At 42.9% G+C, this 17,104-nt stretch overlaps 1 protein-coding gene across 41 annotated transcripts in view; it reads left to right on the top strand.

Annotated features, from left to right (window-relative positions):
• LOC129814186 (kinesin-like protein KIF1A) overlaps positions 1 to 15,458 on the top strand; it is a 52,093-nt gene extending 36,635 nt beyond the window's left edge. For 34 of the 41 annotated variants that reach the window (XM_055867092.1, XM_055867102.1, XM_055867105.1 and 31 more), the window contains 14 exons: positions 1,952 to 2,103; positions 2,262 to 2,367; positions 2,658 to 2,681; positions 3,022 to 3,136; positions 3,252 to 3,385; positions 3,511 to 3,572; positions 3,800 to 3,945; positions 4,212 to 4,400; positions 4,584 to 4,655; positions 5,460 to 5,566; positions 5,767 to 5,889; positions 6,258 to 6,450; positions 11,614 to 11,732; positions 11,889 to 15,458. In XM_055867092.1, coding sequence (XP_055723067.1) covers positions 1,952 to 2,103; positions 2,262 to 2,367; positions 2,658 to 2,681; positions 3,022 to 3,136; positions 3,252 to 3,385; positions 3,511 to 3,572; positions 3,800 to 3,945; positions 4,212 to 4,400; positions 4,584 to 4,655; positions 5,460 to 5,566; positions 5,767 to 5,889; positions 6,258 to 6,450; positions 11,614 to 11,732; positions 11,889 to 11,928 — 1,582 coding nt within the window. In that variant the 3' untranslated portion in view covers positions 11,929 to 15,458. The remainder of the gene's footprint in view (positions 1 to 1,951; positions 2,104 to 2,261; positions 2,368 to 2,657; positions 2,682 to 3,021; positions 3,137 to 3,251; positions 3,386 to 3,510; positions 3,573 to 3,799; positions 3,946 to 4,211; positions 4,401 to 4,583; positions 4,656 to 5,459; positions 5,567 to 5,766; positions 5,890 to 6,257; positions 6,451 to 11,613; positions 11,733 to 11,888) is intronic. The other 7 variants (XM_055867096.1, XM_055867110.1, XM_055867126.1 and 4 more) reach the window with 2 other exon arrangements.
• Positions 15,459 to 17,104: the final 1,646 nt, after the last annotated feature.

Genomic DNA, 17,104 nt, shown 5'->3' with positions numbered 1-17,104 from the left:
TAAATAATGACACAGAATTACATATATATACACACAGGATAGATCACACATCGATTACTAATCATGTCATGAAAAGCCCCTAGTGGGCTAACCCGATATGATAGCTGTTTACACACAGGAAGGGGATTGGGTTTGAATGAAAGAGCGGGAAGACTGAGGGACAAAGGGATTGGGTCTCTATCGGACCTTGAGAAGCTTTGCTACCGTAAATACAGAATCTTATGCATTCTAATAACCGCCCATTCGGAAAAGGAAAATGCAAGATATATATATTTACTCTGAGCTGCGCTCGATAGATGGATGAGAGCTGGAAGACTGGTTTACCCAGCAGAGATCGCCATTGTCCTTTGAATAATCTTTCTGGTCGTAGTGTTGTAGAGCGGATACGTTAAAGTACCCTGTTGTTGTTAGGAGATGTCTGTTCTCACCTAGGCCACGTACGTTTACAGCTGCAGCTGATAACTCGATGTCTAGGATGTATCACTTCTTCTTTGTGTATAATAGTTCATAACAAGTTGCCATAAATGTTCGTGCAGTATTCTGGCTGGTCTAGTCGAAATTCACCATTCCAGCGTTGTGATTGTCACCTCCACGTTGAGATTCAGCCATTTAAATGTACGGACACCAGTCCTCACGTCATCGGGAACTGACGTGGACTTCTGTCAACAGGCTTTTGTACTGGGGGAGAAAAGGGCGTGTTTCATAGTTCTCAACCAATGTCTGTTCATTTGGATGTGGCCACTGACTGGGCCTACGTTTTACTATGAAACAATGATCTTATTTAGGAGGCAAAAATTACATTTAATATTTTCACAAATAATTTCATATTTAAACATTTAAATTGCACAACAATTCCATGTGAATCTGATGTGAATGTGAATCTGAAAGTCTACACACTAGAATGTGTAGACTTTCCAAAATACAATTTATGTCATCCAATCATCAGATATAATGTCCCAGACAACAACTGATCTGACATCATAATCTTTAAGTACCAACAGACACTTTCAACTGGTTGAGAAAGGGAAATATTGTTCCATTCCCCAACCTTTTGATGTTACCATACATTCTCTACGTTCACAAAGGGCTTTCCAATAATCCATTCTGTAGAGTGGAGAGAAAAGGGGGAAAGGTAACGTCATGACAGTATTTTAACCCCAAGTTTGTTATTTGGGGCAGCAGGTAGCCTAGAGGTTAGAGAATTGGGCCAGCAACCGTAAGGTTGCTAGATCAAATCCCCAAGCTGACAAGGTAAAAATGTGTCTTTCTGCCCCTGATCAAGGCAGTTAACCCACTGTTCCTAGGCCGTCATTGTAAATAAGAATTTGTTCTTAATGACTTGCCTAATTAAATAAAAAAATAAAACATTTGTTCTCTTATGTCAAGGCAGCCCAATCAGTGTCCTCTCCAAAGCACCTTGAAAAATATTTCCCCGTCTTCATGGTCATTAGAGCTGCAATATGTCACTTTTTGGGCAACCCAACCAAATTCACATAGAAATATGAATTATAGAGCTGTCATTCTCATTGAAAGCAAGTCTAAGAAGCGGTAGATCTGTTATACATGCACTATTTCTATGCTTCCGATTCTTAAGTTTTGTCTTTTACTTTCGGTTTTGTACACCAGCTTCAAACAGCTGAAAATACAATATTTTTGGTTATGGAAAATATATTTCACAGCGGTTTAGATGGTACAATGATTCTCTACACAATGACTGCTTGTTTTGTCATATAAACTGAAATTAGGCAAATTATTAGTTGAGTTTTTGCAACCAGGAAATTATGGATTGATTTCTACACATTGCACCTTTAGCCAATGAAATTGCAGCATTTTCTCATTAAGTAATTTCATGGTAAATACCAGTGGTAATAGAACTGCAAAATAAAGCATTACTGACAGATTAGGGGCATTGATGTGTGTCATTGATGACTATGCCATTTTTTGTCCTTAGCTACATCCCTTCCGTGGTGGACCACAGAGGGGGCATGCCCTGCCACGGAACCTTCCTGCTTCATCAGGGCATCCAGCGGAGGATCACAGTCACCATAGCGCACGAGACAGGAAATGACGTGGAGTGGAAAGAGGTCAAGGAGCTGGTGGTGGGTGAGTACGGATGAAAGTAGATGACAATGACATGTGCACAGTAAATTCATCTTTACCGCACATAAATATCCCATAGATCCATCTTTACGGTGCATAAAGATTGCATAGATTCATATTTACAGCACATAAAGATCCATCCCTGACCTTTGACCTCTCAGGGCGCATCCGGAATACTCCAGAGGCTGATGAGACCATCATCGACCCCAACATCCTGTCTCTCAACATTCTATCTGCGGGCTACATCTGGCCCTCATATAATGACAAGTACGTCCCCTCTCCTCTTTCACAGCTAGTTCCTGTACATACTGTAACACCTAATAACATGGTTGTGTATTAATGTCCTTTTCCATAATGGAACATTTTGAGTATGTTTGTTTTCTCTCGTTCTCTTTTTCTCTTTTTTTACCGTATTCTCTTTTTTTTTACCGTATTTTGGCACTGAAGACCACATGTATTTTTACCCAATGTTCTATTGTGTTACTGTAAAATCCACAGCCAAGCTGCTTTGCTTATAACTTCTCGCCCTTTTCTCTTCGCGCTTCGCTGTATGGCAGTGTGTCCCTGGGAGTTGAACATAGGTATAACACCCAACCTTTCTCCTTCTCTCTTCTCAATTGTATGTTCCCCGAATCCGCTTTCTGTTGTCGTTGTTGTCTGTTTCCTCATGATTTCATTTGACTTCACTCTAAAAGGTGAACTCAAAGGTGTTCGTTTCTGTCCTTGTAAACATGTGTATACACAGTTTGTTTGAGTGTCCCTTGTTTTTGAGGGTCTTGCGCAACTCAATCATTTTTTTCCACTGATATGCTGATGGAGAAAAATCATATTACATGTCTCCATTCATTCACCATTGACAAAATGAAAACAAGTTCTATACACAAAACCCCTGTAACGTTTGCCTGTATGTTGACTGAACAGGACTTTTTACCGGTTTGAGGCGGCGTGGGATAGCTCCATGCACAACTCCCTCCTCCTGAACCGTGTCACTCCCTATGGAGAAAAGATCTACATCACTCTCTCCGCTTACCTAGAGGTAAACGCATCAACAATCGAACCTAAACATGACATCTAAACCGTAACCCAAGTAAATATCGGCTTGGATTAAGTGCGTTCTGATTTGGATACATTTTGTTCTAACTTTCTTCAAGATGGAGAACTGCACCCAACCAACAGTGATCACCAAAGACTTCTGCATGGTGTTCTACTCCCGTGACGCCAAGCTCCCCGCCTCACGCTCCATCAGGAACCTCTTCAGCACCGGCTGTCTCAGGCCCTCAGAGAGGTTCGACCTTCTTTCTGGAACTCTGAATCTCAACTTTATTTCTATGTTGTTTATAGAGTAGACACAACTCATTCTCTCCTCTCTCTCGCTCTCTCTCTCTCTCTCGCTCTCGCTCTCTCTCTCAGTAATCGTGTCACTGGAGTGTATGAAGTCAGTCTCTGCCATGTCGCTGATGCCGGAAGTCCCGGTAAGTTAAAGAATGACACAGATGAAGCTTGAGAAAAATGAACGCTCCACCATGTTGTCACCCTTACACAATTTGTCACAAGCATGGATGCCGCATGTCTGTCATCCTGTGTGCATCAGAACCTTGATTTAACCACAGGGCATATCACCAAATGATCTCTTGGCAGTATGTATCTGTTATTCTACAGCCATATATAAAACACTCTGTTGCCCTCTTGTTCACCTCAGGCATGCAGCGGCGGCGCAGGCGCGTCTTGGACACCTCAGTGGCATACGTCCGTGGGGAAGAGAACCTGGCTGGATGGAGGCCCCGTAGCGACAGCCTCATCCTGGACCACCAATGGGAGCTGGAGAAACTCAGCCTGCTGCAGGAGGTGAGGGCTGGCATTGGTGGGGTCTGTAGGGTGTTTGGGGCGAAGACTCCACAGAGTAGTGGAGTCAAGTGTGATAGAATTGGTTGGTCAATAAATAGGAACACATTATGCATCATGGTTGGCATTCATATACAGTAGCTGTTTTCAAAGTACCTTTTATTGAATAGAGTTAATACTCAACAATGAAGGTGACTCATCTGGACGATGCATGGCGGCCATTTTGTGCCAAAAGAAAGTCAATGGTTTCTCTGGTTGTGTCTGTACAGGTGGAGAAGACCAGGCACTACCTGCTGCTGCGGGAGAAACTGGAGGCCACCCTGGCAGTGGGGCAGGACGCCCTCTGCAAGAGTGGTGACATTAGCGACTTTGCCAAGAGCCCCATCCTCAGCCACTGTCCCGGGGGTAGCCCCGCCCTGGAGAGCCCCAGCCAGAGGCAGAGGGAGCTGGCTGCCAAGGTGACTACCAGTACCTGGCTTCAGTTAGGAACCAGGCCTAACACTTGCTTGGCGACCTTTTTGGTTGTCTCTCTTTGTTGGATTAAAATGCATTGTAACTTTTATTGGTAGTTGTTATGAGTAATAATATTCTTTGTTTTTCTTCCTCCTCCTCCTCCTCCTCTTTTCCTCCTGGGGTCTCAGTGTCTGCGGCTGCTCATGCACACCTTCAACAGGGAGTACAGCCAGGTGAGCAGCAGTGCCAGTGAGAGCAAGGTGAGCCCCAGCCCCCAGGCCCTTTAACCCCCTCTATAACCCACTTCCAGTACCCCATGCAGGCTACTTTTAACCAGCCAGGCCCTAGCCCAAAGCATCCCATAAAAACTTGCCCCCTGTAGACTCCGGCCCATTGTCACTGAGCCCACCCAAGATTCTTGTCATCTTCGTTCTTTCCCCTCCTGATCCCCTGTCTCGTTCACACACTCAGCCTCTTCGGGAATTTAGTATTCCAACAAATGACTGAATTCTAACGAGGAACTGCATTCTAACAAAGAACTAAAAACAAAATAACTAAACGATTCACCGCACTCTGTTCCTTCATTCATTACGTGTACTTGCTCATATCCTCATCATCAATCATAAACCCCCATCCCCTAAGCCAAGGTCCCATATTCTCTGTAGATTTACCTCTGGCCGATGGAATCCTTCACCCAGACCCTCCTCAACCTAGCCTGATCATACCCCTAGCCCCCTCTTCCCCCCCCCTCTCAGAGAATGGCAGGCTTCTTTATCTCTACTACAGCATGTTGTCTGTAACATGTTTAACCAAAAAGCCCGGGGCAGAAACCTATCTCTTCTCATGACCTCATCGCATTGCCTGATTAGTATCAGACCTTGCAGACCCTTCAAAGTGCAATACAGTACATGGGAGCTGTTGATTTATGTATAATGGTGTCACTGTATGTGTGTGTTTGTGTGTGCTTATTTGTGTGTGTTTGTTTGTTCTCGTGTACGTGCATATCTGTGTGTGTGTGTCTGTGTGATTATCTGTATGCGCTTGTATGTGTGTGTGTGTTTCAGCTGTCTGAGATGTCAGCATCGCTGATGTCTCCGTCCTCTTCTAGTCTGAGCACTCTAACTCCGTCCTCTACTTGCCCCTCATTGGTGGAGGGACATTATGACATCAGGTATGTGGCCTTTCGCCTTTCAACTGTCACCCCTTACTCCCATTTTATTCACCCAAGACTTGCTCCTGGACAAATAGTATATGCAAATGAGTTTGTTCTCTTTGTTGAGAGGACCTTGTTAATAGGGCATTGATAGAACATTGAGAGAGCACAGAGAATATTTTGAGAACGCTGAGAAAGTGTTTTTCCCTGGTCTGCAGACACACTGAGCCCAGCTCTGGCGCTTCCACCCCAGACCTGGACCCCTTCAGTCCTGTGGACAAGAAGAGGACCCTGGGTAGAGGCTGCACATTCGTCCCTGACATCCAGGAGATCCGCGTCAGGTGAGACCAGACCATTTTTGGTTATCACTATGGCAAAAGCCTCCAGGTAGAATTTTAAAAAACACAATGTTTACATCTTATAGTTAAATGACAAAATTAGGGAAAGGAATATATCAAAAATATGATTGAACTAGGACTACTGTACAGCATTCCATAGAGACCAGATGAGTCATGCACTATGATATTGTGGTGAATTATGATAGACAGTATCCATGCTAGATTAATTATTTAGAATCAAGTTCATGTTGGAAAATATATAAACAACACCTGAGCTATTTGGATAATAATCAATGTATTGAATGGGCTTTTTTTTTTTTTTTTTACTAAATCAACAACAAATATTAAAATGGAAATGATGTTTGTTTCAGCCCCATCATCTCTAAGAAAGGCTACCTACACTTCCTGGAGCCCCACACCAGTGGCTGGGTGAAGCGCTATGTAGTGGTGCGCCGGCCCTACGTCTACCTGTACCGCAACGAGAGGGACAGCGTGGAGCGTTCCGTCATCAACCTTTCCTCCGCCCAGGTGGAATACAGCGAGGACAAGCAGACTCTGCTCCGGGTACGACCGACCAGAACTACTTTCAAATATAACATACAGTGCATTTGGAAAATATTCAGACCACTCAACTTTTTACACATTTTGTTACGCTACAGCCTTATTCTAAAATGGATTAAATTGTTTTTTTCACCTCATCAATCTACACACAATACCCCATAATGACAAGTGGAAAACCTATTTGCAAATTTTATTAAAAAGAAAACACAGAAGTACCTTGTTTACATAAGTATTCAGACCCTTTGCTATGCGACTTGAAATTGAGCTCAGGTCCATCCTGTTTCCATTGATCATCCTTGAGATGTTTCTACAACTTGATTGGAGTCCACCTGTGGTAAATTCAATTGATTGGTCATGATTTGGAAAGGCACACAGCTGTCTGTCTACGTAAGGTTCCACAGTTGAAAGTGCACGTCAGAGCATAAACCAAGCCATGAGGTCGAAGGAATTGTCCCTAGAGCTCCGAGACAGGATTGTGTCGAGGCACAGATGTGGGGAAGGGTACAAAATATGTTTATTTATTATAAATTTTACAGGATGAAATCTCTTGAGATGCACCATCTCATTTTCAATTGTCCAAATGAAAAAATATGTAACACATACACTAGTATGTGGACACCCCTCCAAATTAGTGGATTCGGCTATTTCAGCCACACCCAATGCTGACAGGTGTATAAAATTTGAGCCCACAGCCATGCAATCTCCATAGACAAACATTGACAGTAAAATAGCCTTAATGAAGAGCTCAGTGACTTTCAACGTGGCACCGTCATAGGATGCCACCCTTTCAACAAGTCAGTTCGTCAAATTTCTGCCCTGCTAGAGCTTCCCTCGTCAACTGTAAGTGCTTTTATTGTGAAGTGAAAACGTCTGGGAGCAACAACAGCTCCGCTGTGAAGTGGATAGCCACACAAGTTCACAGAAAGGGACTGTCAAGTGCTGCAGACTGTTGTCTGCCCTCGGTTGCAACACTCACTACCGAGTTCCAAACTGCCTCTGGAAGTAACGTCAACACAAGAACTGTTCATCGGGAGCTTCATGAAATGGGTTTCCATGGCCGAGTAGCCGCACACAAGCCTAAGACCACCATGCGCAATGCCAAGCATCAGTGGTGTCAAGCTCTCTGCCATTGGACTCTGGAGCAGTGGAAACGCGTTCTCTGGAGTGATGAGTCACACTTCACCATTTGATAGTCCGACGGACTAATCTGGGTTTGGCGGATGCCAGGAGAACGCTACCTGCCCCAATATATAGTGCCAACTGTAATGTTTCGTGGTTGAGGATTAATGGTCTGGGGCTGTTTTTTATTGTTCGGGCTAAGCCCCTTAATTCCATTGAAGGGAAATATTAACGCTAGAGAATAAAATTACATTCCAAACGACTCTGTGCTTCCAGCTTTGTGGCAACAGTTTGGGAAGGCCCTTTCATGTTTCAGCATGACAATGCCCCCGTGCACAAAGCAAGGTCCATACAGAAATGGTTTGTCGAGATCGGTATGGAAGAATAGCAGTAAAGCGGGGACCAAATCCATATTAATTCTCATGATTTTGGAATGAGATGAGCAGGTGTCCGCATACATTTGGTCATGTATTGTACAGTACCATTCAAGGGTTTTTCTTTATTTTTACTGTTTTCTACATTGCAGAATAATAGTGAAGACATCAAAACTATGAAATAACACATATGGAATCATGTAGTACTCCCAAAAAATTGTTAAACAATTATATTTGAGATTCTTCAAAGTAGCCATCCTTTGCCTTGATGTCAGCTTTGCACACACTTGGCATTCTCTCAACAAGCTTCATGAGGTAATCACCTGGAATGCATTTCAATTAACAGGTGTGTCTTGTTAATTTGTGAAATGTTTTTCCTTAATGTGTTTGAGACAATCAGTTGTGTTGTGACAAGGTAGGGGTGGTATTCAGAACATAGCTCTATTTGGTAACAGACCAAGTCCATATTATGGCAAATAAGCAAAGTGAAACGACAATCCATCATTGCTTTAAGACATGAAGGTAAGTCAATCTGGAAAATTTCTAAAACGTTGACAATTTCTTCAAGTGCAGTCGCAAAAACCTTCAAGCCCTGTGATGAAACTGGCTCTCATGAGGACCGACCACAGGAAATTAAGACACACAGTTACCTCTGCTGCAGCGGATAAGTTCATTAGAGTTACCAGCCTCAGAAATTGCAGCCCAAATAAATGCTTCACCGAGTTCAAGTAACAGACACATCTCAACATCAACTGTTCAGAGGAGACTGCGTGAATCAGGCCTTCATGGTCGAATTGCTGCAAATTAACCACTACTAAAGGACACCAATAAGAAGAAGACTTGCTTGGGCCAAGAAACATAAGCAATGAACATTAGACCGGTGGAAATCTGTCCTTTCGTCAAATTTGAGATTTTTGGTTCCAACCGCCGTGTCTTTGTGAGATGCAGAGTAGGTGAACAGATGATCTCCGCATGTGGGGTTCCCACTGTTAAGCATGGAGGAGGAGGTGTGATGGTGTGGGGCTGCTTTGCTGGTGACACTGTCAGTGATTTATTTAGAATTCAAGGCACACTTAACCAGCATGGTTACCACAGCATTCTGCAGCGATACGCCATCCCATCTGGTTTGCACTTACAGGCTGACTACACAAAATCAAAAAAATCAAATCAAATGTATTTGTCACATACACATGTTTAGCAGATGTTAATGTGAGTGTAGCGAAATGCTTGTGCTTCTAGTTCCAACCATGCAGTAATATCTAACAAGTAATCTAACCTAACAATTTCATAACAACTACCTTATACACACAAGTGTAAAGAAATTAATAAGAATATGTACAAAAAAATATATGAATGAGCGATGGCCGAACGGCATAGGCAAGATGCAGTAGATGGTATAGAGTACAGTATATACATTTGAGATGAGTAATGTAGGGTATGTAAACATTATATAAAGTGGCATTGTTTAAAGTGGCTAGTGATACATTTATTACATCAATTTTTCATTATTAAAGTGGCTAGAGATGAGTCAGTATGTTGGCAGCAGCCACTCAATGTTAGTGATGGCTGTTTAAAAGTCTGATAGCCTTGAGATAGAAGCTGTTTTTCAGTCTCTTGGTCCCCTCTTTGATGCACCTGTACAACTGTGCAGTTGCAGGACCAGGCGGTGATACAGCCCGACAGGATGCATCTGTAAAAGTTTGAGTGTTTTTGGTGACAAGCTGAATTTCTTCAGCCTCCTGAGGTTGAAGAGGCGCTGCTGCGCCTTCTTCACCACACTGTCTGTGTGGGTGTACCGTTTCAGTTTGTCCGTGATGTGTACGTCGAGGAACTTAAAACTTTCCACCTTCTCCACTACTGTCCCGTCGATGTGGATAAAGAGGCTGCTCCCTGCTTTCCTGAAGTCCACGATCATCTCCTTTGTTTTGTTGACATTGAGTATGAGGGTATTTTCCTGACACCACACTCCGAGGGCCCTCACCTCCTCCCTGTAGGCCGTCTCGTTGTTGTTTGTAATCAAGCCTACCACTGTAGTGTTGTCTGCAAACTTGATGATTGAGTTGGAGGCGTGCATGGCCACGCAGTCATGGGTGAAGAGGGAGTACTGGAGAGGGCTGAGAACGCACCGTTGTGGGGCACCAGTGTTGAGGATCAGCGGGGTGGAGATGTTGTTACCTACCCTCACCACCTGGGGGCGGCCTGACAGGAAGTCCAAGGCCCAGTTGCACAGGGCGAGGTCGAGACGCAGCTTAATGACGAGTTTGGAGGGTACTATGGTGTTAAATCCTGAGCTGTAGTTGATGAACAGCATTCTTACATAGGTATTCCTCTTGTCCAGATGGGTTAGTGCAGTGTGATTGCGATTGCGTCGTCTGTGGACCTATTGGGGCGGTAAGCAAATTGGAGTGGGTCTAGGGTGTCATGTAGGGTGGAGGGGATATGGTCCTTGACTAGTCTCTCAAAGCACTTCATGATGACGGAAGTGAGTGCTACGGGGCGATAGTCATTTAGTGTTGTGTGCGCTAGCGTTGCAAAATATTATTCAATTATTGCACCCACACTGCTCGCGCGCGCCAACGAGCATCTGCGTTGACAGGCGCTAAAACAGAAGTCAGTTCTATTTGTGACGCAGATCTCGCTGCAAGTCCTGCCTCTCCCATCTCCTCATTGGTTTATAGAAGCAGGTACCCACGTGCCATCTCCTCATTGGTTATACCCACGTGGGTGACTGAAAGACGAACGAGGTCGGTGGCGGTAATGCACCTAATTTATGAAAGTAGCCAATTGCAATATAAAGTCCAGAGAATAAAAAGCCTAGAAGGAGGAGAGATGACTAGAAATGATTCGGTTGACTGTTTTATGTGTAGATTAATTGTCGGAGTAGAGGACCTTGTGCATTTCAGGTAAAATCACAACTCAATCTTTTATATCCAAGGACAAATTAGCTAGCAACAGCAAGCTAGCTAAATAGGACGAATTAGCTAGCAAGTGCAAGCTAGCTAGCTAAATTACCATAAATGTTTCATGCTTTTCGACCTGTCCCCAAATTAATGTAATTGGTTCAGAGTTTGTTTTGATATTTTAACCTGCGTGTCGTGATCGCTTTTGGTGTGGGGGGACAAAGTTAATGTATGCACGATGGTGCACGCGCGCAGACGGTTTAGGTTCCGTGTTAGTCCCACTATCATTTGTTGTTCAACAGGACAATGACCAAATCACACCTCCAGGCTGTGTAAGGGCTATTTGACCAAGAGGGAGAGTGCCAAGAGTGTGCAAAGCTGTCATCAAGGCAAATGGTGGCTACTTTGTAACACTTTTTTGATTACTACATGATGTGTTATTTCACAGTTTTGATGTCTTCACTATACATGTAGAAAATAGTAAAAATAGAGAAAAACCCCTTGAATGAGTAGGTGTGCAAACTTTTGACTGGTACTGTATGTCATTAATGTATTGCAATACATCATACATTTTTCAGAAATATACCATAAATATACAACAAATACAATATTCCACAAATATATTTGCCGGAATATACATTCATTCTGTCAATATATTTGTAAATATATAATACATATACCCTTACGTAATGTTATCCTGGATCTTTCCAAATTTTGCTAATTTACCATGTGTCATCCTCCTAGTAACCACAGAATATGCTCTCTGTTTTTAGACTCCAAACACATTTGCAGTGTGCACCGAGCATCGTGGAATACTCCTCCAGGCCAGTAACGACAAGGAGATGCATGACTGGCTGTATGCTTTTAACCCCTTGCTCGCCGGAACCATCAGGTATAGTAACCCCTCACTGCCTCAACCTTGTTACCTCATGTGTTCATTAATAAAAACCTTAACTCAAATCTTTATTTTTAGTGTAATACCAGATTACTTCAATCTCCTTGTAAACACTTATTTAAGATTAACCCTCCCCTCTCTTACCTCCTCAAGGTCTAAGCTCTCCAGAAGAAAGTCAGGCCAGAGGATGTGAGAAAGGAACACCCGCTGTGGGGGTGAACAAAAAAACAAAACATCTGAAATCTCCACTGACCCTCTGCTGTATATAGCTTATCTAAACATCTTTCTCCTGCGCTGCTCTCCGCCCTAACAGTGCTCCATCCTGTCGCCGATACTTCCTCAAACAGCACTTAAAACCATCCCAGCTGATCTCCTATTTGACGCCTCTTCCTGGTTACCTGGATCATGCATGGTATTAACTACCCATTAAAGACCATTAAAACCCATATACTGTAAGAGTAGCTAACAACGCCACCCTGAGTAGTGGGGCTTAACCTCCGCTGGCTGTGATTCTCCCTATTGTCATGTGTATGTAGACTTTACCTTCCAGGCTTACAGTCCCTGTAGGGTTTAGCCAAACAAAGAAAGAATATAACGTTTATGTCTTAGTCCGAGTTGTTATCAGTTCCAATATCATGCAACTTACTACTACCACCCTCTATTTGTATATGATGCCCCATATCCAAACCTCTCATGTATTTCTTATAAACACTGTAGTCTAATAAGAAAAAGAATAATGGGAAAATTGTATATTCCCTTTTCTAGTCCTCTCATAAGAGATCTCTGTTTCTGTGTGTGTTTAGTGGAGGGAAGATAGCAGTACCGATCAATGCTCTTTCTCATGTTAAAACAGCATATCCATATTACCTCATGTTGAAAATCACTGGGCTGCAGGCGCGTACTGTAACTCGTTGTCATTGCATCTGTTTTGTATGCAAGGTTTTGGACAATATACAGTGTGATAGATGGGATACTGTGAAGGTACATTGGACAGTGTAGGGTGAAAAGTGACATAATAGGACAATGTTTTGTATCCAATGTTTTGGACAGAATACAGTGGGATAGAATTGTAATAGTTGGATAATACGATGGACAGAATAGAATATGATAGGACAATAGGATGACTCTTTAGCTTCCATGTTTGGATAATGGTGAGTTTGCTGTGCTGACATTTGATAGTAACACGTTTGCTACAGTAGAGTATAAAGCATGTAATACGCAGGCTGCTTGACAGTGGAGAGCAGTTGTGTCCTTGACTTATTTTCACCTTGTGTGTTTTTCCGTATTATTTGTGTATGTACCATTATTTGTTATTTTTTTTTGTATGGGATCACTGACCAGTTTTGTCGCGTCGCACTTTATTGTTGCATTACATACACTTTATTTCATGAGTTGGTGTCTGTCCTAATCACTCAGTTGCTTTAAACCAAAGCATTCCAATCTCAATTTTAAATAGTAAAGATATCCTCTGTTGTGTAGACTTGACAAAATGGCTCCCAGGTTATAGAGAGATATTAATGTAATCTTCGAAACATCAAAACCTACTATTCTACTCCTCGATGTTGGCCCTGAATGTCTGTTTATAAGTGAATTATACCATGTGGATACACTGAGAATTGCTCGACTCGAGCAAGTTGACGTTTATTCCGTTCTATGGTGGTAGGTTACAGTATGTTGAATAATTGTAAGGACTAATTTGATCCTACTGTATTGATGGGTTAGTGCGATGTTTTTGACCTTTTTTTCCGACAGTCGAGTTGTGAGTCTGAAAGTACATCATTATGCACCAGGTAGTGCCTCCTTTTTTCCCTTCTCTCTCTCTCTTTCCAGTTTTTCATCAATCCCACCCTTTCACATCGTTGACGTCCACCACGTTAGCTCAATACTACATGTATCAAAGCAAACATTTATTTACTGGGATGCTATGAACCTTATATTGACGCTATGTGTCCACGTGAATCTATCCGTTTTGATTAAATAGGCCTAATACAGTATATCGCCTACATCAGCTCCTTGTGTAAAGTAGCGTCTAACATCCTTTGCTCTGCTTTTTGTATAGCTTGTTTTACAGCCTGGTGTTTGTATCCGAAACCTATACAGTATGAACCTGTTGATGTAATGAAGCCTCACATCCAGGGACTTAGGAAGACGTTTCTGTGACCATACTGCTACATCCAGATGACCACAAACGGCTCTCTGAAACAAAACTAGTCCAAAGTCAATCAAGGGGGCACTGCCGACTGAAGTTAAAGCAAAGTGACTCTTCAGCGCTACGTTGGTCTAGCAGCCACAAAAGATGGGCCATTTCAAACTAAAGTTGCCGGTTGTCTCCTAGTCTAGCCGTGCTATGCTCTTGCGTGACCATGCTTTATTGAAAATCAAGTGCTAGTCTTGTGTTTACGGTAACGTCGTGTGTTAGCGCAGCAGACCGGCCATGGCCAGACAGCCAATTGGATCATGTCCTACTGTTGTTCCTTGTTCTTACTGCGAGGGTCGTGGTTCGGTCAAACACAATTCTCCCGTGTAGCACATAGTGCATGCTTTAGGCCAGCCAACCTACAGAGCATGCTGAGATAGCCACGGCAAGGTATAACATGCAAGACATGGCATGCTCACACGCTGTCCCATACTAAGTGCTTATAGTCTCCAATTATTAACATATCCTCCCAATAAGAAATATATTGCAATATTTGGGTGGTTTCAGTGGAAAATCACGCCTCCCCCCAGCAGTTCTTTCTGTTTTCTGATTCTAGAACGCTGACACCAAAAACACGACCTATCGCTAGGTAAATACCATTAACTACGGAATCTGGGATTCATATGAAGAGTTAGGTTGTGGTCATCTTGGTGTATGCATTTTAAGCTTTGTTGTACACTGGTATGCCACTTTATTTTGTCTGCTCGAACAATGGAAGAAAATAAAGCTTTATTTATGAATTATTGTTGCTATTTGGAGGTGGGGTATGTAAAGCAGGGTATGTTTGAGCTATTGAATTGTCAAGTATATTTTATTGTATTTATCACATATCATCATTTAATCAATAATGTGTGAGTAAGATTGGTTGGGGGGGTACGATATCCTTCAACAGAAGGAGATGTTTTTTCAACTGTACTATTGTCGCTTTAGCGTGTAGCACCTTAAATGCACCTTACTGCATCTACTGTAAAGAGGACTCTTAACTCTACTTGTTACTGCTAGGATAGCTGACTTTCTGTCCTCAAAGAAGAACTCACTACAAGATAAAACAACGCATTTGAAGTTCAGTGATCCGGCTGTAGACGAATATGGATCGGTTCTTTCACTGATTTGACTGTTTTTTTAAACGTGGCATTAAATTTCCTGGATCCAAGCATGTAGATGTGTCTCTTCCTCACCCTGGTCTCTCTCTCTCTCTTTCCCTTACTGCTTGCTATTGATGTCCTATCCCCCTCAGTGCAGCCCTGTAGAGAAACGCCCACCTCCATGACTCTGTATTGACTCTTCTTGACATTTGATCGGCACCTTTCTTGTACATAATTAACCTGATTGGCTGTGATGGATCCTATCGCACAGATGTAACCCCCCCCCCCCTACCCGTTCCATTATTCCATGATAACTGGCCTGTGACATCATCTCAGTGCTCACGTTATCTTTGAGTGTTGGAGTTCTAGTGTCTTCTAATGTTTGTGGACACGTAACCAGTTGTCGAAATAAAGTGAAATAAATGTGACATTTATGCAACACTTGCTTGTGTCCTTTGTTTGGATTTTGTTTGGCATCATTTATTAGCTAAAGATCACAGATGTGCTGGTTTGGACAACTCAACTGGACACCTAGAACTCTAAGCATCTCTAATGCAGTGCTATTCATTCCTCTTCCTGGGGAACCTACATGGTGTGCATGTTTTTGGTCCAGTCCAGCACTAACACAGCTGATTCAACTAATCAAATACTTGATGATTCGTTTTTTGGATGAGCAGTCAATGTGTGTGTCCGGGTGTCTTGTGTGTGTGTTTGGCCCTACCTGTTCAGTGTGTGTGTGGCCCTCGACGCCAGTGATGGCCTCCCTCCATAATTGATAATGCACTCAGGATGTTCTCAGGCCAGGCAGACAGGTCAGTAAGCCTAATCCCTTAATAACAGAGACATAAATGTTTTGCTTATTACTCCACACAATGGGACCCAATAGTGTGCCATGGTGGGGATGGTGCAGATGGGATTACAGGACAATTCACAATTCGGGGATTAAAAGGCTTTTGTAATCTGTCACATATTTGGGGAGGATGGCCTGTTGTATGTGGGATTGTATGCGGCAGCATGTGTGTGTGTGTGTTTTGGGGGGGGGCAGCATGTGTGTGTGTGTTTGGGGGGGGGGGGGGCAGCATGTGTGTGTGTGTTTGGGGGGGGGGGGGGGGGGTTGCACATGTGTGTGCGTTTCTGGCTTTAGTGCTTTGCCTTTTTTACCCCAAAAGTTCTCCCTACAGTCTCAATAATTTTGTTTTGGCCCCATCACTGCAAAGCCAAATCTATTTATCAATCATGTGTATAGCCTGATGCCAATGAATGTCTCCGACGCTACAACACAATGGCTAGCCAATCAGCCAAGCGGTATTCAATGCCTCGCTGCCTTCAATCTGACTGACAGGCATTGCTCGCCTTCCTTTGTCACATGTCATTTCTTTCACCTGCCCCCAGCCTTTGGTTCCCTCACATACATACATCCACATGACATTGGGTCTACTGTACTTCCATATCCCTGGACATCCAATCCCACCCTTGAATAATTAACATTAAGAAGGCCCCTATCTGAGGGTTTGGAACATGGGCCACTCTTCCTTGTTCATTGGCTGGCTGGCTAAAGAGGGCGTCAAAGAAGTTGAAGACCGTTTCTCAAACATACCAGCACTTAATCTATGCCGGGAATCCAGCAGTTATTGTAAGTACACATTTTCGCTTAAAGGAATCTCTGGTATGAAAAAAATGATGTGGGAACCATGTTTTGAAAGGGCAAAACATGTGATAATTGGAGTACTGCAGGGTAGAGTTTCACCAGCAGAGATCGATCTGTGTCTAGACATATTATCAGTAGTTTTAGTATTTACACAACTGACTTTCTGAAATAATGAATGCCAAGCCATGTTGTCGGATTCCTTGAACAAAAGGATGGTTTTCTTTTATAAAACGGGGAAATAATCATAGTAGGGACACTTACACCATTACATTTGTCTCATATTTTTGTTCAGTGTGTCAGTCTCCAGGTGAGGTGACTGATAAACTCCTGCTACTGTAAACAGATAGTGATTTATTTTGTTTCATATTGTCCTATTACTGAAAGATAGCGTATCATTGCTGTGATTGTGTGGGGGGACTTGCGGATGCTTATAAAACGG

Source organism: Salvelinus fontinalis, chromosome 17 (genome assembly GCF_029448725.1).
Source record: "Salvelinus fontinalis isolate EN_2023a chromosome 17, ASM2944872v1, whole genome shotgun sequence".
In the NCBI taxonomy this organism is placed as follows: domain Eukaryota; kingdom Metazoa; phylum Chordata; class Actinopteri; order Salmoniformes; family Salmonidae; genus Salvelinus; species Salvelinus fontinalis.
Note: the sequence above shows the minus strand (reverse complement) of the source record. Positions and strands in the feature narration are given on the sequence as shown.